At 35.7% G+C, this 23,455-nt stretch overlaps 1 protein-coding gene across 6 annotated transcripts in view; it reads left to right on the top strand.

Moving 5' to 3' along the window:
- Positions 1–16,099, top strand: part of SV2B (synaptic vesicle glycoprotein 2B) — a 171,391-nt gene extending 155,292 nt beyond the window's left edge. For 5 of the 6 annotated variants that reach the window (XM_031955548.1, XM_023497201.2, XM_031955547.1 and 2 more), the window contains exons 12-13: positions 6,209–6,368; positions 8,180–16,099. In XM_031955548.1, the coding sequence (XP_031811408.1) occupies positions 6,209–6,368; positions 8,180–8,363 (344 nt within the window). In that variant the 3' untranslated portion in view covers positions 8,364–16,099. Of the gene's footprint in view, positions 1–6,208; positions 6,373–8,179 lie in introns of those variants that run through there. The other variant, XM_031955549.1, reaches the window with a different exon arrangement.
- Positions 16,100–23,455: the final 7,356 nt, after the last annotated feature.

Genomic DNA, 23,455 nt, shown 5'->3' with positions numbered 1-23,455 from the left:
TTCTCTCCTCCCCAACTCCGGGAGAAGTGTTGAGAGTATTGTCTTTTTCCCCTCCCAGTTTTGGTTTCTCTACTTAAATATTCATTTTTCTTTGGTGGGGTCCATGCCTCACTCTGCCAAGTGGGCTTTCCCCCCTCAGTTCTTTTTCCTTCCCTCATTTTGGGATCCACCAGTGAGATTTGTTTCAACTTCCAAAATTCCAGAAGTCCCTCATTTGGGGAAGATTTCAATTTTCTTCCAGTCTTCCCCTCCCCCCCAAAAAAAAATCAATTCCCTCCAAAAGAAGAAAAGCTGGGACAACAAACAGAACACTTCCCATCACCATCTCTTTCATTTTCTGCCATCCTTTCCACTATGCAATTTCTACACTAGGCTCATTCCCCCAGTTCCCAGGTTTCTGTTTTGTGTTGAACTTACTTTTTTTCATATTGAAAAGATGCCTCCCACCTCCAAAATAAAGAGGAAATGAGGGGAAAAACCCTATGAAACAAAAAGATTTTCTATTTTCCATGTGCTTAAATAGATATGTATGCTTAAATGCATACATATGTATTGTGTATGTGTATATATATATATATATATATAAATACATATTTATATATATATATACACACATGCATGCATACACACCTGCATGTGTGTATGTATGTGTATATGTATATGTATGTGTATCTTATACAAAGGCATACTGGAAACTTTTTTCTGACTAGTTTATTGAAACAATAGCTTTGTCTTTGGCCTAATTTCCCTTTCCATTTTTTCTTTTCTGGAAATCTCAACCATTTAATAGTTTCATTTGTCATCTATATGGAGATGACTGCCAAATCTGTTTCTTTCATACTCTATTTCAAAGAGCTTGCTACAATTTTTACTTTGATATCCTCCTTGTACTTCTAACTCAACATTTCCAAAAGAAGAAATTCCCACCCCACCTCCTCAATCTGCCCTTCCCCAAACATCTTTATGTCTGTTGATGGAATTGCTGTAGAAAGTTGACCTCCCCTCCCCCCGACTTCCTTGTATAATCTTTCCTCCACCCTCAAAGAACTGTCATTTGATCCATTCATCCCTGCTAACTATCATCCCATTTGTTTTCTCTCTTTTGTGCTAAGCACCTCAAATAAGATTGCTGTAATGGATGCCCCTGTTAGCCTCTCCTCGCTCTATTTCTTCCTACAGCCAATGGTCTAAGTAATTTTCTTAAAGTGTAGACCAGACTATGTCATCCCAACAACTTAATAAGCACTAGTGGCTCCTTGTGACTTGCAGCATCAAATAGAATATTCTCTGGTTATCAAAGCTGTTCATAAACTACCCCTATCTCTCCAGACCTACCTTTCCATTCTTCTTACCCCTTTCCACATGTTCTGTGATCTAGTGACACTTTTCCTCAAAGAAGGCATTGCATCTCTCCATGCCATGCATTTTCATTGGCTTTTCCCCCATGCCCAGAATGCTCTCAATTCTCCATGTCTGCCTCTTGATGGCATTTGCTTCCGTGAAGTCCCAATTAAAATCCTACTTTCTATAGGAGATCATTCCAATGTCCTCTCAGTTTCAATGTCTTCCCTCTGTTATTTCCAAATCCTCCTATATATAGCTTGCTTGTTCATAGTTTTTGCTTGAAAACAGATGCTAGCTTTTGTCTTTCTTTTTATCCTTAGTGCTTAGCACAGTGCCTGGTATATCATAAGGGCTTAATAAATAATTATTGAATGACTGGTCAACCAGATACAACATGAGGAATTATACAAAATTTTAAAGCTGGTTATTGTCTGAAAAGAAGAGAGTAGAAATCAAAACTCAGAAGAGAACAATGCTGATGATTCAGTTACATAAATTCAGTTGTGTAAGGTCTGATCTTTTAGCTACATAACATTTTAAGGTTTATAAAACATTGTACAAATATTATTTCATTTATCTTTACAACAATCCTCAGAAGTAAGTGCAAATCTATAAAATGGGAGTAATGATTCTATAGATGGGGGCAATAATTACAGATCTGTAAAAGAGTAATCAAAGTATCTGACAAGGCAAGTAAAATGATATCAAATAATTATACATGTGAAATCATGTACAACATATTTCCATATGAGCCATATTGCAAAAAGATGGAAAAATGAGAAAATCATACTTCATTTTATACTCCGAATTCCTCAGTTCTCTCTGTGGAGGTGGATAGCATTCATCTTGAGTCATTCAAAATTGGGAAGCTTTAGGTGTGTTTGGGCTGCTATTTTCAGAGCTAGTTCTGGGGGGTTGAACATTATGGGCCTTCCAGTGTGTTGTGATATGGGTAGAGGCATGGTCTCTGCTCTCCTGGTCTGTGCTCTGGTCTTTTTCTGGAAAGGGCCCCTTCTTCCCTGCAACTGCAAACACTGGGCTTTTCTTGATCCTAGTCAGATCATCTCTCCTGCTGTCTGAAAAACTAGTGCTCCTTTCAACCTTAGGACTGTGACCAAGCCCCTGTTCCCCTGTGATCACTCACAAGACTTCTTTTCCTGGAACTGAACCCCAGAATTGCATATGGGCAATAGGGTTGCCTGTTAGCACTAGCTGTTCCCAATGTCAGCAGAGATTTCCTATAATTTCTTTCTGATCAGTTATCTAATCCTCTAACCATCTCTGGACTGAGAGCACCCCAAACTAGAGTTGCTAAGACTGCCTTCAAGGCCCCACACTGGTGCTCCTGCTCCCTGCAGTGTCACAGACCTCTCCTGCTGACTTCCTAACTTGTCTTAGGCTGGAATATTGTCCCACTCCAAACTTTTGAGGGTTCTACATCTCCAAACTTTGGTTTGAAGAGTTATTTTTAAAGTCCTTTTGGGAGAAATGCTAATAGAGTTTAGCTGGATTGCTCCTATATTCCTCCACCTTCTTCCCAATTCACAAACTCTTTAACTCCAAGGCTTCTCAGTCTCTTATTCTTGCTTATCAGATTATCCTCAGACTCACTCTTTTGTTGCAGAGAGTTCATTTTCATCCTCCATAATCCCACACAGACTCTTATTTCCCTTCAACTTTCATTGGAAAGCATCCATGGAACACACTCTCATAATTGCTACTTTTTTCACACCACTGCACACCTAACTCTCAAGCCCCTGATACAATCTATACCAGACAGGAAAAGTCTGCCCATTGCCTGATATTTTTATCCATCCCATCAGATTTGCAATAATTTGCTTTTTATATTAATTAGACCTTGGTAGGTCTTTTTGTTGTATACTTGGCCATCCAGTGTTATAAGCCTTTTAAGTTCTATTCTCTCAGCAATCCAGACATAAAGCTTGAGAATCATCTTGTACTCTTTCCTTTTCTTAATCCTTTATATCAGATTAGTCCCCAAGTCCTTTGGAGTCTGCCTCTGTAATATTTGTAATATCCCTTCTTTCTTTTTTTATTGTTACTGAAGCCATTCTGGTTCGGGTCCTCATTATTTCTCAATTTTGAGCCACAAGGTGGCATAGGTGGCGATTAAAGTTGTGGAACTATTTCTCTAGAATTGGGGACATTATGGGTCAAAATGGTACATGCCTGTAATGCCTGCTTCTGGAGAGGCTGAAGATGGTGTATTATTCAAGTTTGGGAATTTTGACAGGTGTCCACACTAAGGACTGCACCAATGGGATAAGGCACCAAGAGTGGGCTGCCTAAAGAGCACACATTGGATAAGGGCAGAGCTCCCAGATGAGTCAATGATGGGATCAAGCCATTACATTTCCATTTTCTGGAAAATAGGAAGACTTAGTTTATTTTTAAAAATGATATCATCAAAACATGAACAAGGAAATAGAGAATGTTGCTTTATAGTTTTCTGATAATCCTCTAGCATAAAGGAATTTCTTCTGGGAGGACATAAAGTTTATCTATTGAACTTTGTTTTCTATAACTGAGCATACAGTTCCCAATGTCCTTCCAGTATATATGTGGCTATTAATAGGGTAAGGTCTTGTTTAGGTACCCAATGTAAGTGTAAAGAAAGACCTATCAGCCAGCCAGAGACAAGGGGAAAAAGGAAACTTTTAGTCAAGTACTGAGAATAATGTGCAAAATAATGAGAGTCAGTTAATTGCAAAGCTTTATTACAAGGAATGAGAAAGAGAAGTAAGAGGAGAAAGGAGAGGGAAATCTAATGTGCAGCTCAAGTTTGCACACTGATGTAGATAATAGAATTCATGTAAGGACAATGAATGCTATGTTGAGAAGCACAGAGATAGGACTCCAGAAGGAAGAGGGTGCTCCAGCAGGGAAGTGTGTACTCCAAAGTACCCTTTTGAGAATGAAGTTCTTATATCACAATTTTGCATGGCCTTCTCAAAATTGGTTGAGTTGCATATCAGGGGTCAGGGAAAAATATTGTTTTGGGGATTTGTTATTAGGGAGAGAAAACAAGCGAGAGGTAGACAAAATATTATTTAGACAACACAGCTTTGAAAAATGTTATTGTCAGTATTTTTCCATGAGTATGTTCTATTAGTTTACAACTTCCTTTAAGGGAAGACATTCAGTCTTAATGGTCTTAAAACCATTATAAAATCTTTTAACAATGAATTCCATGCATAGATTTTATAGGCTGGTCTCCCTTAAGGGGAGACTGATAGTAGTCTTAAGATCACTAGGTGTAATCTTACAATATCCACAAAGCTGACAAGTTTGAAATAATGGAACTTAAGTGAAAGGTTAGGTTTGTATATAAAAATAATAGATCTAATGTGTATACAATGGAGAGGACAGAGTTTATTTCAGGATCAAAGCTGTTTGTTTTTTTGTCATTGATGATTTGGAGCTTCATTCCTTTTGTGTACAGTGGGAATTACACAAGTGTAGATCTCATGATCTACAATACACACCTCTTAGATTGGCTGAGATGACAGGAAAAGGCAATGATAAATGTTGGAGGGGATGTGGGAAAACTGGGACTTTAATGTTGGTGGAGTTGTGAAGTGATCCAATCATTCTGGAGAGCAATTTGGAAATATGCCCAAAGGGCTATCAAACTGTGCATACTCTCTAATTCAGCAGTGTCTTTACTGGGCTTATATCCCAAAGATATCTTAAAGAAGGGAAAGGGACCCACATGAACAAAAATGTTTGTGACAGCCCTCTTTATAGTGGCAAGAAATTGGAAACTGAGTGGATGCCCATCAGTTGGAGACTGGCTGAATAAGTTATGGTATATTAATGTTATGGAATATTATTGTTCTATAAGAAATGATCAACAGGATGGTTTTAGAGAGATCGAGGGAGACTTATATGAACTGATGCTGAGTAAAATGACAAGAACCAGGAGATCATTGTACATGACAACAACAAGATTATACAGTGATCAATTCTGTTGGATGTGACTCTTTTTAAGAGATGATTCAGACCAAATTCCAATGATCTTGTGATGAAGAGAGTCATCTATACCCAGACAGAGAACTGTAGGAACTGAATGTGAATCACAATATAACATTTTCACTCTTTTTGTTGTTGTTTGCTTGCATTTTGTTTTCTTTCTCATTTTTTCCTTTTTGATTTAATTTTTCTTGTGCAGCAAGATAATTGTATAAATATGTATGCATATATTGTATTTAATATATATTTTAATATATTTAACATATATTAGATTACTTATTATTTAGAGGAGGGGTACAGGGAAGGGGAGGAAATTGGACACAAGGTTTTACAAGGGTTAATGTTGAAAAATTATCCATACATATCTTCTGAAAATTAAAAACCTTTAATAAAAATAAAATTAAAATGATAAAAAAGACCTGGTGGTTGAGATTGGAATCCCAGCTTTCCCACTAAATAGCTGTGTGATTTTGAGCAGTGAGATGATACAGTGGGTAGAGCACTGGGCCTGGAGTCAACGCCCAGTTCAAGTCTAGTCTCAGATACTTAATAACTGTATGACCCTGGACAAGTCACTTAACTCTGCTTCAGTTTTCTTCAGTTTCCATCTGTAAAATGAGCTGGAGAAGAAAATGGCAAACCAATCTCCTGTATCTTTGCCAAGATAACCCCAAATGAGGTCATGATAAGTGAAAATGGACAACAGCATAGTTTACCATTGTGCTTCCTTCCTGAACTTTTTCTTGGGTTTGAAGATTAGGTCATGGAAGGGGTTAACTTTTCTTGAAGTATATTTCTGAATTTAACTGGTTAGTTGAGAATTTGGCTGAAGATATTGATACCATACTTCTCTCTTTTGGCTCCCTTCAAGGTGGCTCCATGCTGATATCGGCAGTCTGCTGCTTTTTCCTGTTTTTTGGCAACAGCGAGTCTGCCATGATTGGCTGGCAGTGCCTGTTCTGTGGGGCCAGCATTGCTGCCTGGAATGCTCTGGATGTGATTACAGTGGAGCTATATCCCACCAACAAAAGGTGAGTACTCCTCTGGGTACTCTGGTGCTTGTCTCCTGAGCTTCATTTTTTTCTTGCTGTGATCAAGTACAAATACTTCCTTCAGCTAGAGAAGGGGGAAGAAATTCAAGGGGAATGAGAGGAGAGAGGAAGAGAGGGAGATATCTTCAAGTGTCATAGCTTTTGCCTTATTACAATAACTCTTAGATAACTCTGATAATGCAGTGTCATAAAATAACTATTAAAAACTAATAATAATATTTTATTTTTCCAAATACATGAAAATATAGTTTTCAATATGCACCTTTGCAAAACCTTGTGTTCTAAAATTTTTTTTCCTCTTCTCCTTCCTCTTCAAGGCAGCAAACAATATGTGCTTAGTACAAATTAAGCATGTGCAATTCTTCTAAACATACTTCCATATTCATCATAATAACTGAGTTTTTTGAACTGAGTTCAAATCTTGCATCAGATATTTACTAGCTGTGTGACCATGGGTGGATCACTTAACTTCAGATGATCTAAGTGCCTCATCTATAAAATAGTGAAGACAATAGTAGCACCTACCTTTCAGCATTGTGAGGAACAAATGAGATTAATATGTGAAGCGCTTTGCAAATCTTGAAGTGCTTTATAAATGCTAGCCATTGGAGGATCAGGCAACAAGAACATTGATGGGTGAACCAGCCTGATCTCTACTTGTCAGAGAACAGGAATTTTACTAGAACTAAAGGTCAAGGAAGATTCTTGGTCCCTGAACTGAGGCAGAAGCAGGTATCCCAAGGAACAAGGTCAACCCTCTGTCCCAGGAGAGTATAGGAGCTAGAGGAAGTTGGGAGACCATTTATCTCTATCTCCTGTTGTCACTTTCTGCAGCTCTTATTTTTTTTTGCCTACCAAAAACAGCCACTTAGTATGCATAGTTTTTTTATGTACTCTATAGGCCAGAATTGCTATTAGAAAGAAAGTGAGTGGCTAGGTGACCAAGTAAATAAAGCATTGGACTTAGAATCAGAAAGATCCGAATTCAAATCCAGCCTCAAATATTTACTGTGTTACCCTATCACTTCACCCTGTTTGCCTCAGTTTCCCTATCTGTAAAATGAGCTGGAAAGGAAATGACAGACCACTTAAGTATCTTTGCCAAGAAAGCCCCAAAAAGTGTCAGAAAGAGTCATGACTGAAAATGACTAAATAACAATAAAAAAGAAAATAGATGTGATGTCAAATGTAAGTAGAAAACTAAAAGGGAGAAGTACATTCAGTTTTCCATATCCCTAAAGCTCTCTAATATTCTTTCTTACTGGCCTAAAATTGTCCAAACTTGGTTGCTAGCCTATTTACATCTTATAAAAACTCAGTTCTCAGTCACCCACAAGAGATTAGTGTTCTTCCTTCCAACTTGTATTCTAAATCAGGAGGTTTTTTTTTCCTGCTGTAAATCTCTAATCTTGAGAATAATAACCAGGGACCATAGGATCATTTATTTAGAACTAGATGGAACCCCAGAGAATGTATTTGAATCCAGGGTTCTTAATCTTTTTTTTTAAATAAAAACTTTTGGTAGTCTGCTTAAGTCTATGGAATCCTCCTTAGAATATTTTTAAATGAATACAATAAAGTACACAAGACTTTAATTTTAAAAGTTCACAAATCCCTGAACCCCCTCATTTTACAAATAACAAAGCGGAGGCCCAAGAATGTTAACTGGTTTAAAATCACATTTGTAGTTAGTGACAGAGGTAATAAGATCGCTCAATTATACCTAATGTCATCATGTCTATCTCTCTTCCTCTACTCTGGTTTACTTTTTTTTTTTTTTTTCTCTACAGAGCAACAGCTTTTGGTATCCTCAATGGCATCTGCAAATTTGGGGCCATCTTGGGAAATTCCATCTTTGCTTCCTTTGTAGGAATAACCAAAGTGATTCCCATACTTTTGGCTTCTTCTTCTCTGGTGGGGGGAGGCCTGATTGCCCTTCGATTGCCAGAGACTCGAGAACAAGTCCTGATGTGAACAACTTGGGGGAAAAAGCAAAGACCTGCAGATCCATATCAAAGAAAATCGATATGTCCCCACTCTTGCTATTTATCACTTTCTGGTGGATACCTCAGATAACAGGAGGAGAAAAGCTAATTTTGAGACCCATAGTTTAGGACCAGTTTCAACTGTGAGAATGCTCTGATCTCAGTGGATTGTTTTGGTGGTACTGACAACCACCCAAAGGAACACAGAGCTTTGTGCAGTGCCTTAGGTCTCCCTAGCCTAAGGCACAGGGAGTGAAGGTACAGTGTCTCCTCTTCCAGTGAGTGCACATACTGTGCAGGAGTGAGGGGGGCCATCTCTGCTTCTTTCCCTTAGATGAGGCATAAGTCATGGTTTGCATTTCAATATTACTTTTCAGCGAGGCCCCTTTACAGAATATGTCAGGGTTAGAAAAGTTAACAAATTGTTTTAAAAATTAGTTCTATCTTTTGGTATGAGGGAAAAGTGTGTGTATGTATTTTAAAAGATTTTAAAATGCTACCTGTTTCAATTTCTTCTTAAAAATTCATGTAGAAGCATCCCAGATGCCTCCAAACAGAACCAAATATATAACTATTTGGAATAGAATTTGTTGAAATTGACCATGGTACTCCAGCTTTGTTCTATTCATTAGATTGAAATTACAAAATCCAGTATAATTGATGGGAAGTTAATTTTTAATTTAGTTTTATTAGAAGGTGGTGGACATTCTGCAAACCAAATGTATACATGTAATGACATGTCAAAAAGGGGTATTTGGATATTAAAATTTAGAATATGGAATCCAGAGATGCTTAGTAGCATTTCATCCATATTTGGGAAGGTATTGTTATTTGGGGTATCAGTAGATAGGGGTCAGATGGAATGAAATGTAAGTACTTTTTTATAGCTATTTAACCTGTTATCTAGAGGATGCACTAGCAAGCTCATATTGTACAGTCCATTTAACCCAGGCACTTTTCTCTGCATAAGTGGATTAGTTAAATTTTATATGCTGTAGAAATTACCAACGAAAGACAAATATATGGTCCTAATGACCTAAATTTTACTTTTACCACTTATTGGGACTCAAAGTAAAATGAGTTCAGTGATCTTTGGCTACCATCTTGTTGGCAATAACAACACGCCATTCAATGGGGTGAAAAAATGGTCAAATTTTCACAAAGTTTCATTTTAACAGTTAGCCAAGTAACATCTGTCAAAAGAGGACATGTCTCATGGGTAGTCATTGCTACTGCGCAAATACTGTCTGCCTGTATTTCTTTCATTCAAAGCCTCTCCAATGTTTGAGTAGAGAGTGGAACATTTATTCAATAAGTTTTCCATTGCTCAATATTTTAAGAAAGTTGTTCTGGGATGATTAAATCTAGAACTTAGATGTGGCTAAGCATATTGGATACCTTGTATGGAAATAGGGGCCATAGATGGAATGGTTGCCTCTTTATTATACATAGCATTTATTTTGCACATTGATTTGCAGTGTGCTCTCTGACTGTTAAATAAATGTCATTATTTACTATAAGAAATACTTACTCATGTAAAAATAATAACTGCATTTACATTGACTATTCAGAAATCTCCAGTTTTGGAGTGAGTTGTTTAGATTCAGAGATGATTTGAGATTGTCTCATTCAATACTCTCGAGTATTTTTCTTTGCTTCTCTATTTGATCTTGGCCCTATCGCTATGTATGCTCCCATTCTAAGATTTCTTTTTCTTCTTATTTTATGTCAGAGAAAGAAGTCACATCATCATTAGCAACATGATCTTAAACCTTACTCCACCCCCTGCTTCCCATTCATATATTTTGTAACTTCATGTTAATTGCCCTGCTATTAATGGTGTATAGGGTGTAACTAATGCGAATGCTACCTCTTTTATTTTATGGCAAAATTTATATATTTGCCACATATAAAATATTTTGGCTTACTTTATAAGGAAAGATCATCTATTCCCATGATTTCCATGACTAAAATATATAGTCATGGAGTCTTCAGCAGAAGACCAGTTTAATGGATAATCCCACTTAAAGAAGTCACAGGCTGTTGGGTCCTGTATTTCTACTTATGATCGATCTTTTGGATCCTGAAAGTGATGAAAGGGGGAGTACTGGAACAGTGGTTATAGCACTAGGTTCACTTTTAGTCAGTTCTCCAAGTTCTGTCTTCTCAATTTATAGACATCACTGCACCATTTCTATTGCTGCTTAAACCAACTCCCAAACCAACCAAGCAGAACTTTCATCCTATCCATCACTGAGTCCCCCATAAACAGTGCACCTAGGCTTCCACAGCCTTTAAATATGAAGGATAACCCAGCAGTGGCTTAGCCACTTTCCCCATGCTGTCATGGTGGTTGAGAAGGATAGCATTCATTAAACATCGTCTGGAGGGCATACTATTAGGGAAGATGATTGGTTTCAAGACAATCCCTTAAATAAAACTTGATGGATTCTTTGTTGTTTTAGTCAGAAAAGGAAATGTAAAAGGGCATAGTATGAGACTATATTTTGACAGTAAAACTGGTATGCCTTTCATGATTTTTTTGTTCCTTAGAAATAGCAGAGGTAGCATTATATAGAGGAAAGTCAGTCTTAATATTAGAAACGCCTGGGATCATGTACCATCTCTGATACATATTAGCTCTGTGACTATGGTGACTCAATCCCTTAGCTCCTCATCCCCATCCCCAAGTCCTGTTAAACAATAAAATTACAGATAAGAATCCCAGATGCACCAGCAGGAGTTCCCCAAGTCATTAAATAATTAGTTTAGACTGATAATAATATTTTAAAGAATTGCCCATATAAATTATAGGGTTTTTTGGAAACTATTCATTAGGATATTTTAACACTTTATAAGGCTGAATTCAGACAATTGATTTTTTACTGAAAACAGTTAGCAGTACTTAACTTTGTGAACTTTTCACATGAGACAAACTACAAATATTCTCTTCTTCATAGTCTTTAACAATATATTCTTAGATTTGTTCAATTTTTTTCTCAGATTTTTGTTAATTAATGGACCTTGGATTTCATGTCCCAAAATTCCTTAAGCAATGAGATTTTAGCAACTTTAATGTTTCCTAAATTTTTTGATGATGGATTCACGAGTAATAATTGTAAAATGTCAATTTCTAGACCTCATAGAGCTTTAGGTTTGCCAAAGCCTTTATAAATGTCATCTTATTTATTTATTTAATTTTACAGAAGAGCAAACTGAAGTAGCCTGAGATCAAATAATTTATCTGGGGCACACAGCTAATAAATAACGATGGTTGAGCTTGAACTTAAGGTCTTTCTGGTAGCAAGTCTAGTACTCTATCCCTTCACTACAGTTTCTCAATTTTTTTTATCATTCACTTAAACATTTTACTTTTCAAATAGATGGATCTAGACCATTGATTAATAGATCCAACAGAGGGTGGGAGTAGCAGAGGATTATTGGAAGGCAGTTCATAATTAGATAAAAGATGAAGTGTAGAGTTAGAAATGAAAATCCATTAACTCAAGATAAATCATTTCCTTAGAAAAGACGTTCTTAAGTAACTGTTTTTGTGTCATGGATCCTTTTGGCAATCTGGTGAAGCTCATGGACCCCATTTCAGAGTCATATTTTTAAGTCTATAAAATAAAGTGCATAGATTATAAAGGAAATCAATAATAATAAACTATAGTTATCTCCCCATTTCCTCCTAAAATAGTTCGTCAACTTCAGGTTAAACCCCCCCTAAAAACAACAGAATCTCAGAGAGTTGGAAAGGACTTCATAAATCATGTAGTCCAATCCATACTTACACAAAAATCATCTTTACATTGTTCCCAAAGAGTTGCCATCTATCCTTTTCTTAAAAATCTCCATTGGTAGTGACCTCTCTACTAAAGTAGCTTTTTGGAAAACTCTAGTTGTTGAGAAGAATTTTTTCCCCTCTTTAAACTAACCAGAATATATATATAGACACACATTTGCAATATATTGCCTTTTTCTTATCTGCTTATACAGTTATGACTTAAAATTATTTGATAACACAAAATATTTTAAAGTGGTAGTGAAAATTATCTCAGCATAAATCCCGCATAAATAAAGTCAGGTAGTTTGCATATAGCTATACATAAAGCTATATAATATATACATATATATCTAATAGGTCATAACCCTTCTCAACTGGCTGAAAAATATATTAGTGCGTCTCATACCTATAGTAGAGATATTAAGAGTTGATAGTAGTGTTATTAACCAAAATTGAGTTTTTGTGTGCCGGGCATATTTGCCATTAAAAAAAATTCTTTCTTTCCCATCCATACCTTTCACATTTTTTCCTAGTTGTGGACCTGTAGACCTCAGTGAAAGTACTAAAGATTTTAGATTAGTGATCGACAGAGAATTTTATTTACACATGGTCAGAAATATGTAGTCATAATTTTTTTGATTGTACATTACATTTATTATTGAAATTTAAAGTGATATCACTTACTTCTAAATATCCTTGCCTCAACTTCTCCCTAATTATCGTGTCCATAGGAAGTGAGGGAGCACCACAAAACTATTAGACATCACAAAACTAACAGTCTGACTTATTAATAATATAAGAATTCTTTGTTTTAGAAATTGTACTTTGAACAGAATAAAAAACAAGATTTTGAAGGAAAAGTTAAATAAAAAATAACTGACCTCACATTGATACTACTTATCACAATATGTATTGTATCCTTTAAACTACCTTCTTCTCTCCACCTTTTTTTGGCTTTTTTTGATACAGAGGACATTAAATGTTTTGGGATATTGTATGAGACACAGCCCACAGGACAGTCTGGGAATATGTCAAATTGATGCAGCTTTTGAATTTGAGGCATGCTTCAAGCAAATTCTCTTTAATGTACAGAGATAGGGTATAGAATTTAGATGCATGCTTTTGTGCTTGCAGTGAGGTTTCCACAGAGACAAATCAGGAAATGGCAGAGAAGTTAGTTACAGAGGTTAAATAAAAAAATAAAATGTGTTAAAATATTTAATTATTACTGAGTAGTGAGGCATGTACATAGCAAATTGAGAATATACCATCCATTTCAAAACCTTCCTTTTCTCAAAAACACATTTAGATTGCCCTAGACTGTGGCTTGCATGTCTTAAACATATTACAATATTTTCAAAAGCATGGATGTGTATTCAGTAAAAGAAAAAAAAAGATCCCCTCATCTGTTCTCTATCAATGTGAATGTGGAAATATGTATTTTGAAACAAGTGGGCTAGTTCGATTTCTCTCAGCTGACATTCCTCATGGGGGTATATGACAGGGAGTTTCCATTCAAAAAGAAATGCACAGACTTCCATCTCTAATGTAATAAAATATCAGTAATTCAAGCTAAAAAGAAATATAAATTTATGATCATTCTAATAGGGGCTAAACTGAAGTTTGCTTTTGCCATACCCATCTATGGAAAGAAAAAGAATGGTCAGAAAAACTGACAGTATAAGCAAAATTGAAAGGAGAAGTTTTAAAAACTGCTTGAGAACTATTAAACTCTTCAAGAACCTCTGTTTTTTTTTTTTACAAAAAATAAACATACTAATATTTCATTACCAATAAAAATTTCATCCAGCATTTACCCTTAGGTATTCTACTAGGTCGCCTATTTTTCTTGGCCTTGGTTCAGTCACCCTAAGTTCTTGAAAGCAAAACAAAGCAAAGTAAAACAACATTTCTTTTAAAAAAAATACAACAAAAACCTTAAAATCAAACAACTAATTTTTCCACTCAAATACTTGTTGTGATATCAAACTACATTATAAATGATTTAAAAACTATGATAATGAAGATGTCATTGAAATGTGATTTGGAATTTGGACTGAGGGAAAAGTATACAATCCATTGTCCTACGTATTGTCAGGATGAGACGAGATGAATCTTTTGGTGAAATCCAAGTATTGGATCAAAAAAAAGTTGGTGGAAGGTATTGTGAATATAGAAGAGGCCTACATTAAGCTCTCCTTCCCCCTACAAAGATGATAAAGAGAAGAGAGGAAGGGATTCATATATAACATGAATACAAACACTTGTATAATGTGTCCAGCATTTCTATGTAAAGTAAAGAATGAGCTTGAAGCATAAACTCATTTCATTCAAATCACTTTTGGAAAGTCACCTGGAAAATAACAGTAAAAAAGGTGAGATTTTGAACCCATAAGAAAATAAGACATGAGTAGAATAAAATAAAAAATCTTGAAATGTATTTAATATATATAATCAACTAGCTTGGACAACTTGTTTTTTAAGATTTGAAAATAGAATTTAAAAGATGCAGATATTTAACAACTAATAGTATATATATTTGACAATTTTTGCAATATTTCAAATATCTATATTAAAAATGATTTCTAGATTCAATTTATCAGGAGCTAGAAGGCATATTTGAGGCTATTTTTTGCCTGAGATTAGGTCTTGGGTTTTGATCCATCTGGATGATGGAGGACACTAAATCCAATACTCTAGATATTGTCTTTTGTAAATATTGGACACTATTCCCTATGTAATTAATTGAATAGAAAAAGAGATGATGTAATAAGCTAAACCTTTCCAAATATACTTGATTTTTGAACGAATACTTACAAACCCCTCTACTCATTCCCACTCAGATAATTCATTCAGGCTAAATGAAAGATGATCAAAGGAAAACAGATGTTCCATTACATCAGTTATCTCTGTATTAGGAGAAGTAGTATCTAAGGAAAATATATCAGAGGTATTGCCAGAGGTGCCATCTATGGAAAAATATATGAAGAATTGGAACATGGCTGATTATTCTTGAGCTGCTCAAAATGGTTTGTTAGTGACAATACTAAAATTTTCTTAGGAGCCATTACAGTTTTGGTTGCCTCAGTCCTCTGACTGGATAGGGCAGTTTTCTTGTCTTAAAATTGTTCCTAGTCTTGAATTGTTGAGTTGTAATGTTAATCTAATCTGAAAATGGCTATGTTTGTGGGCTGTGTAAATAAAGATGAACCCTCTGAATATAATAGTTTGTACGTTTGTAAATTACTTTATCATCTGTAAAAAGTGCTTTGTATGCACAGCAAATGTTCTGAGTGATGTTGCTACTAATGAAATATCCAAGGAAAGAGAGAGAATTTTTGCCTTGGAGGACTTCATTGTTTGTTGAAAAACTCCTTTACATTGTAGTTAGAAACATTCTTTTGTGTTTTAGAGTGTATGCAATAGGAAACATACCCATTCCAGTCTCTGCACTGTAATATCTCAAATTCATTAATTCCATCGGCCATTTCAATGGCTCTTGGGTCTTGAAAGGGAAGTCAGCAAGTGGAGTACAAAGAGAGATTCTAACAGCTCAAATAACACTAAATCTAGCACGGTCTCAAATTGTTTTCAATGGATTTCACTGTAAATAATTTCAAATGTAGTGCAATTTACTGGACTATTTCAATGTCAGTCTGCTCTGCTCGGTCTGCATGGATGAAATGGCCAAGTTCAATCTTTAATTGCTCTTTGTTTCATTTTTTGTTTTATTTTCTTTAATTGGAACTCATCTAACTGGTCAAATAGAAAGTGGGAATGTTCTAACAGGTTATATTTTGAGATTATTGTTTTTATTTATTAAAAAATTAGAAGAAAATAATGGCTAACAATTTCCTTATATCTTCTATCTTTATTGATTTCAATTCTCCAAGCATGTAAAATATTCCATGAGAATAAATGAGATTCTGTTTACAGATGCTTCCAGTCCATCAGAATATTATTAAGGGACAGGGATTTTATGAGATGGGAAAGTCTTAGCTGAAGAAACCTCCATTGCACAATGGAAGTCACTACTTTTTCTTAGAGAGTTTCTTGGGGACATTAATTTGTCCAGAGTCATACAGCCAGTATAGGTGAAAAGCAGAAATTGACACCAGAACTTCCTATGTTCTAGCCAGCTCTCAACCCACTATTCCCATGCTCCCTCTCCAGATATCATAACAGAAGCAAAATTATAATTTTATGGTAATGTCCTCTAAAGTAATATGGTCAAACTCAAATATGAATGAGACTATAATACTATACATAAGGATCTCCGTAGGCTACATATTAAATTAGAAAGTCACATATTAACATTATTTGTGTTGTTTTGTATTTTTATTTTTTTAAACATTCCCAATTATATCTTAATATATTTCAGGTGACTTCAACATGCCAGATGGTTAATATATGCTTTATAGGGTCATCATAGAGGAGAGGATATTAATCCTTGGGAAGATGGGAACCACTGACCCAATAACAATGAATTTTGTTCCACAATGGTAATTTCTTTTTATAGTGAAAAGCAAATTGAATTTGAAGTCCAAAAAGCCTGAATTTGCACACTAACTCTGCTACTATGATTTTCTATGTCTGCTTTAACATAGTTTTTTCAGTTTTCTGGGCCTAAATTCTTCATCTGCAAAATGTCACCTGTAAGACACCTTCTGGCTCTAAATCAACCCTACGTTTCTATGAATGGGTGCTTCCTATTCAGTCTGATGAATCTGTATGATTAATGGAAATCTCCAGGGCTAATAGTGATTGTAGGCAAAGAACTAATTGGTTGTGAGGCTGGTACCAAATTATACAAAAATCTCTGCTTCCTTTCTTGAAGTAAATTGAATCCACCAACAGAGGGCAGCAATTCCTCAGAAAAAATATGACATTCTACCTATCTTAAGAAAAAGGTTGTTTATTAAGTTTGGGCACCTGATCCCTCAATATTGACAAGCCTGTGAAAGAATATTGAAATGTGAAAAGTTGAATTTTGTTTCTTCATATTTTGAAGACTGATTATGATAAGGGGCAGATTTTTCCAGAAGGCATTCAAGCATTTGTCCTGAACCCTGGAGAGTACTAGGGTGAAAGAGTGAGTTGCTCTCTAAAGACAGTTTGCCTAGTGGCCTAGCAAACTGTAAATATTCCTAGCCTGCTTTATGGAAGCTTTTCTCATTCTATGAATTTATTCAAATACATGGGATGTAGAGGATAATAAAGTGTCACAAGTGAGAAATGGCATTGTGGTGGTTTGTATGTTCATGATACATTTGACTTGTGGCATTCCATAGAGATGAACTATAATGCATCTCTGTTCTTATTGATATGGGGCATTTAACCTGGAGAATGCTCAGAAAGGACATGATAACTTCAGTAAATTAAAGGATGGTTATATATAAGAGGGGTTAGACTTGTTTTATTAGGTCTAAAGAAAAAAACCAGGAACAATGGGTGCATGTGACAATGAGGCAACTTTAAGTTTGACATCGAGAAAACTTTCCCAACAGAGCTTTCTAAATGGACTGCCCCTGAAGGTAGTGGGATGTCCCTCCTTAAATGGCTTTAAGGAGAAGCTGAACTATTTGTGAGGTCTATTGTAGTAAGGATTCCTTTAATACATGACTTGATTAGAAATAGTGGCTGCTAACAAACTCTCAAAAATTCTGTGATTCTGTATATTTTCTCACCAGTGATTTAAATCCTATGGATAGACTCTTGCCCAATTTGTGCATCTCTTGTCCACAAATTCTCTAAAAGGGGTTGTGACAATTAATGAATTTAGGTGATATAGTAGTCTATATCTAGTCTAGAGCACAAGTTCAAGTCTGACCCTAGACTAGATTACTTATTATTTACTTACTAATTATATAAGCCAGGGTAAGTTACTCTCTGCTCAGTTTCCTCAACTGCAAAATGGGAATCATAATACCATCCACCCTCTCAGGGTTGTTATGAGGCTTGAATGAAATATTTGAAAAGTGCTTATTACAGTGCTTGGCACATAGTAGAGATTTAATAAATGCTCATTCCCTTTCCATTACCCTTAAAAATAAAGGAGAATCCATTTAACTGCTCAGCACCTCAGTTTTTACTAAGGACCTTTCAGCTGCAGAATTCTGTGATAAAGAGTTATATCTGTGGAAGAGTGAGAGGTAGGTGACAATCCAAACAGGAAGACCATCTCACTTCAAGAAACTGTTGGGAGACCTAATACAATGAATAATAGAAATCAATTTCATCTTGAAAGGTTTTACAAAACAAGTACATTATGCAGGATCCACTTTATTCCTGATGTATATTGTCTATGAAACAAATAACCACACTGAGAAGGGAAATTGGGAACAACTCCAAAGAGGAAAGCAAAACAAAGATAAATCATTAAATAAAGATGGACAAGGATAATATGGAAACAAGGTCTGAAGAGGAAAATTTTCTTTATTTCCCTTGACTATTTCTGCTAAAGTATTTTTTACTTATAGTGAGCAAGTAGTCACTAGTTAGTGACAACTTTTGAGCCTCCTAGTAGTACCACCATGGTTTTTACTTGTGATTAGTTGTCTGATGGGACTTACTATTTTTTTTTTTGAAAGACCCCATTTTCCTCCTTTCCCTGAATATTTCTATTGCATTGGCAGCCTAATAATTTGCCTTCACTTCCTATTCTTAGTCTCACTAATATTTTCTGTTTTTAATACATATTTCCTGAGTTCTATCATGATACAAGAATGAAGGTTTGATTCTATGAAGGTTTATGCTTTCAACAGAATCAATCTTCAATTCTGCCTGCTTTTTCCGGGCTAGTTTACATTTCTGATTTGGCCTAGGCTTAGATTTGTGTTGGAATACATGGGAGAGTTGTTGGAATACATGGGAGCCACCTGACAGTGGCTGCTGGAGATCCAACTCAGAATGGATCTCCTCTTGTGAGAGGATGATACAAGGAGACTGAGAGGCAGTTGCTGTTCTCTGACCTCTCTGACTGAGAGGCCATTGCAATGTCTGACCTCTCCTCTCTTCCCTCTGCCTCCAATTTATCTTATTCCCACTCTGTAATACCTGTGTCAGCAAAGGCTGCCCTGCAACTCCTTCAGATGTTATGATTCACTGCTGAGGAGGCTTTCAGAGAATTGACCTGTCCCTCAACAGATTTGGACCATGGTTTTGCCATATTAGATTCATGCAATATCATATATCTGTAAATGTATGTAGACTTGTTCTGTCTTGCTTATCTGATAATTTTACATCTATTATGGTCCCTTTTCTCTGAAATGTCTCATTCTATTTTTTTCTACCTGCTGAATGTCTAGTTCAAAAGCCATTTCCCCCCATGATACCTTCTTTTTCTGATTCATTACAAATAACATCTCTATCCTCTGAACCCCAAATAAATTTTTTTTGCATTTTCTTTATGCAAATTTTCTTTTGTATTTTAGTTATTTGTGTATGTATAATACACTGTACACTGGCTATGAGGTTAGAAAGATCCAAGTTCAAATTCCACCTCAAATGCTTACTAGCTATATGAGCCTTGTCAAGTGCTTAGCTTCTCTGCCTTTCAGTTTGCTCATCTGGACTTGAAGACCTCTAAAATTATTTCCAGCCCTAAAGCTATGATTCTATAATCTCTTCTATCTCTTCTACCTATCTCAAAACTTATTGAGGGCAGGGACTAAATCTCACTTGTCTTTTTATTTCCTTTTGTGATTAGCATAATCTTTGCAAATAGAACATAGTCAATAAATGTATGTCTAATGAATGTTTATTAATAAATAATTACTTGTTGAACTTTTCTTTCTCTAAATCATAGCTTGAGTTTTTACCACTAGAGATCATTCTTTGGGATAAAACATGATATCTTGGTAGTCTTTTAAAATAAAAATCTTTTTTGACAACACCTTTTATGAACTGGTTCACTAAAGATAAACAGATTAGACATGGAATAAATTTTGAAGGAAGATGTTCAAAAGGGATCATCACTAATAAGTTTGGGAAAAGTGTGAATTGTGGGGTTCTGTGTTAGCAAGATGCTTTACTAGGGAATCCTCAGTAGTCAAGGGATAGCTTGGGAGCATAAAGTGGTAAAGGAGAGAGGTGCGAGTTCAGTTCTCATAAATGAATACCCCCTGAAGTTGGACTGATTTCTCTGGATGCCTCAGGTAATGGACAGTGCAACAGGCCTTGAATTGAATACCAACCATAATTGATCCTTGTGTCATAAATCTGATGTATTATCTGATAATCATTGCTCCCACATTATGATACCATTTCTATTAATATGTATTTGTGGGAAGAGTCCTGTTCTTGGTCAACAAAATACTTACCAGCCATTATCTGTCCCCCTGTTCTTGGTCAACAAAATACTTACCAGCCATTATCTGTCCCATTCCAAATCAGGACCAGGGACAATTCCTTCCTCTCTTTCCTAATCTAGAATCAAGTCTGGTTATGCTGTTGTGTGGAGTTTGTAATATACTTTGCCTGTACAAGCCTCTGAGATGCTGTTCCACTTTCTGTCTGGACTCTATTTTTTATCTGTTACTTCATGTCTAGTTTGTCAGTTGTTTACAGGGACAGAGAAGTAGGGGAGATACTTAGGTGATGCAGTGGATAGAGCAGCAGACTTGAATTCAGGAAGATTCTTCTTGATTCAAATTTGCTCTTAGACACATACTAGCTGTGTGACCCTGAACAAATCACTCAACTCTGTTTACTTCGGTTCCTCATCCATAAAATCATCTAGAGAAGGAGATGGCAAATCAGTCCAATATTTTTGCCAATAAAACCCCAAATGAGGTCACAAAGAGTTGGACACAACTAAAATTATGAAAAATAGCAACCTGTCTGCTGGACCCTGCTCATATACTTAGTCTGAATTTCCTTCTGCTTTTTCTTATCCTATTTGTATTTCTGTATTTGAGTTGAGTTTGCCACCTAAATCTCTGCACCTTATACATTCCCTCCCATTTGCTCTGAGACGCTGAATTTAGACCTTGATTTTGCCATCTTGGATTCATGTATTCCCATTTCCGTTTTCTATAATGCAACTTTTTTTGTGGTTGTGAAAAGTACTGAATTTTAATCCAGAAGAAACAATTCTGCTCTCTGCTTCTTGTTATTTTGGATGTTTCCTTTCTATAGGCTTCAGTTTCTTCATAATAATAATTTCATTATTTATAATGTATGAATATGAATATATAATATGAAGTTTATAAATATACTTCATTATTTCTAAGATTCTAAATCCAATGATCATTCAACAAATATTATTTCTCAATGCAATCCCATCCCCATGATCATACCCTGCCCCCATAATGCTCCATTTCCTAGTTCTTGCTTTTTAGTGACATCTTCTTTCTACTGCCATTTGTAATGGCCTCTGTCAGGCCTTTTTCTAATTCTGGTTTATTTTCCTCTCTGTTTACTTAGATCCTCTAGGGAAGTTCTTTCTGTGAATAGTATAAGATAGACATGAGAATGTCATGTAAACATGTTATTGATTTTTATGTACCATAATGTAAATTTGTTGTCCTCTACATATATACTTGTGGAAATTCTCTATTAAGAGAATTAGAGGCAACTAAGTGGGACAGTAGAGTGGTGGATCCAGAGCCAGGAAGATGAAAGTTTAAATACAACCTTTAGATACTTATTAGCCGGGGCAAGTAACTTAACTTCTTTTTGCCTGAGTTTTCTCAAGTCTAAATGTGAATAAGAATAATATCTTCCTTATGGGGTTGTTGTGAGAGTCAAAGGAAATAATATTTGTAAACTTTAGTACCATGCTTGACAAATAGGTACTTATTAAACATTTATTCCTCTTTCCCCCATTAACAACAAAATCATTGAGTTAGTCTTTGATAGGCCAGATAGTTAAAAGCAAACATGTGATGTTTATATCACTGTATTGTGAGGGTTTATGCACTTTTCCAGGACCTTAGAATTTGAGAATTTGTTGAAGTTGGAAGGGACCCCGATAAGTTGCGGGTCATAGACTGGTGTCAAAAGAATTTTCAGGCTTGAACCCATTCCAAGTCAAGGGGCAAATTTTGTAATAGTAATGTCACTTTAAGCAGTCTAAATTCCAAGAAAATTTAGCAAAGAAACAGAAGCAAGGAAATACATTTATCTAGTTCTTCATGTTATAGATATGCTAATTTATAGCTCAGAGGTAGAACTGAGAAGTGGTCTCTGGAATTTGACTATCACTGACCAACAGATTATCCATCTGACAGTTAGTAATGAACTGAGTAGTAGTCTATTCACTATTGTCTCAGGAGTTTGATTTGTGGGACTATCATGAAACTTTAGAATTCTCAGGTTGGGTGTGGGCGGCCTTGGTCACAGATTCTAAAGTCAGAAGGCTTAGAATCACTGACATTATTAGAACAGAAGCCCTCTAAGGTCAGAGGACCTTAAAATTATTGCTGTCTCCCTTAGAAGCTATATTACATCAAAATGGAAAGGGATCTTTTGAGATGACCCCCTAAGTCTTCTTAATGTCACAGTAGATGAAATAATAATAATAGTAATGATTTTGAAGATGATGAGAATAATAGCTAACATTTGGAAAGACCTGTACAGTTTGAAAATTGCTTTATATATTAGTTAACTTGACCCTCACAACAACTCTGTAAGGTAGCTGTGATGATCATCTCCATTTTGCAGAGCAGAAAATTGAGGCTGACTGAGGTTAAATCTCTTGCCCAAGATTATACTGCCAGACTTAAAATATTAGGTAATTTGATCCAGGACCTTCAATGCATCAGTGAAGTTGTGAAATCAGTATAAATATTATATTCTCTTCAATAGTACAGATTATAACCCATCAACCTTCTCATTCTGTAACCATGTCCTCCCATAAACTGGGTTGACAGGAAATAAACCTAATATTCCAGGGACCTTTTACTAGATCATTTCATTTTTTATGAATACTAATGGGGCACAAAAGCTATCCATCCCTTGTTCCTACTACATGACAGGACTACTTCATTTTGTTGTCCTATTGTTGAGGTTGTGAAGGGGATCCCAAAAGTTTGAGGTCACAGACCGATGTCACACGATGTCACAAAAGAAGTTGTGGGCTTGAATCCATTTCTTTATCAACTGGCAAAGTTTATTGTAATTATAATGCCAATTACAAGTAGGCTAAATTCCAAAAGAAAGTAGCAAAGTCCTAAGAGAGAGAGGAGACCCCTTTATTCAGCTTTCTATCATTGACGTACTAATTCTATGTCCTAGAGGAGTGGTCTCTGAAATTTAGTTATCACTGACCAACAGATTATCTATCTGACAGT

This window comes from Sarcophilus harrisii, chromosome 2 (genome assembly GCF_902635505.1).
Source record: "Sarcophilus harrisii chromosome 2, mSarHar1.11, whole genome shotgun sequence".
Lineage (NCBI taxonomy): Eukaryota > Metazoa > Chordata > Mammalia > Dasyuromorphia > Dasyuridae > Sarcophilus > Sarcophilus harrisii.
This window is presented reverse-complemented; position numbering and strand designations above follow the sequence as displayed.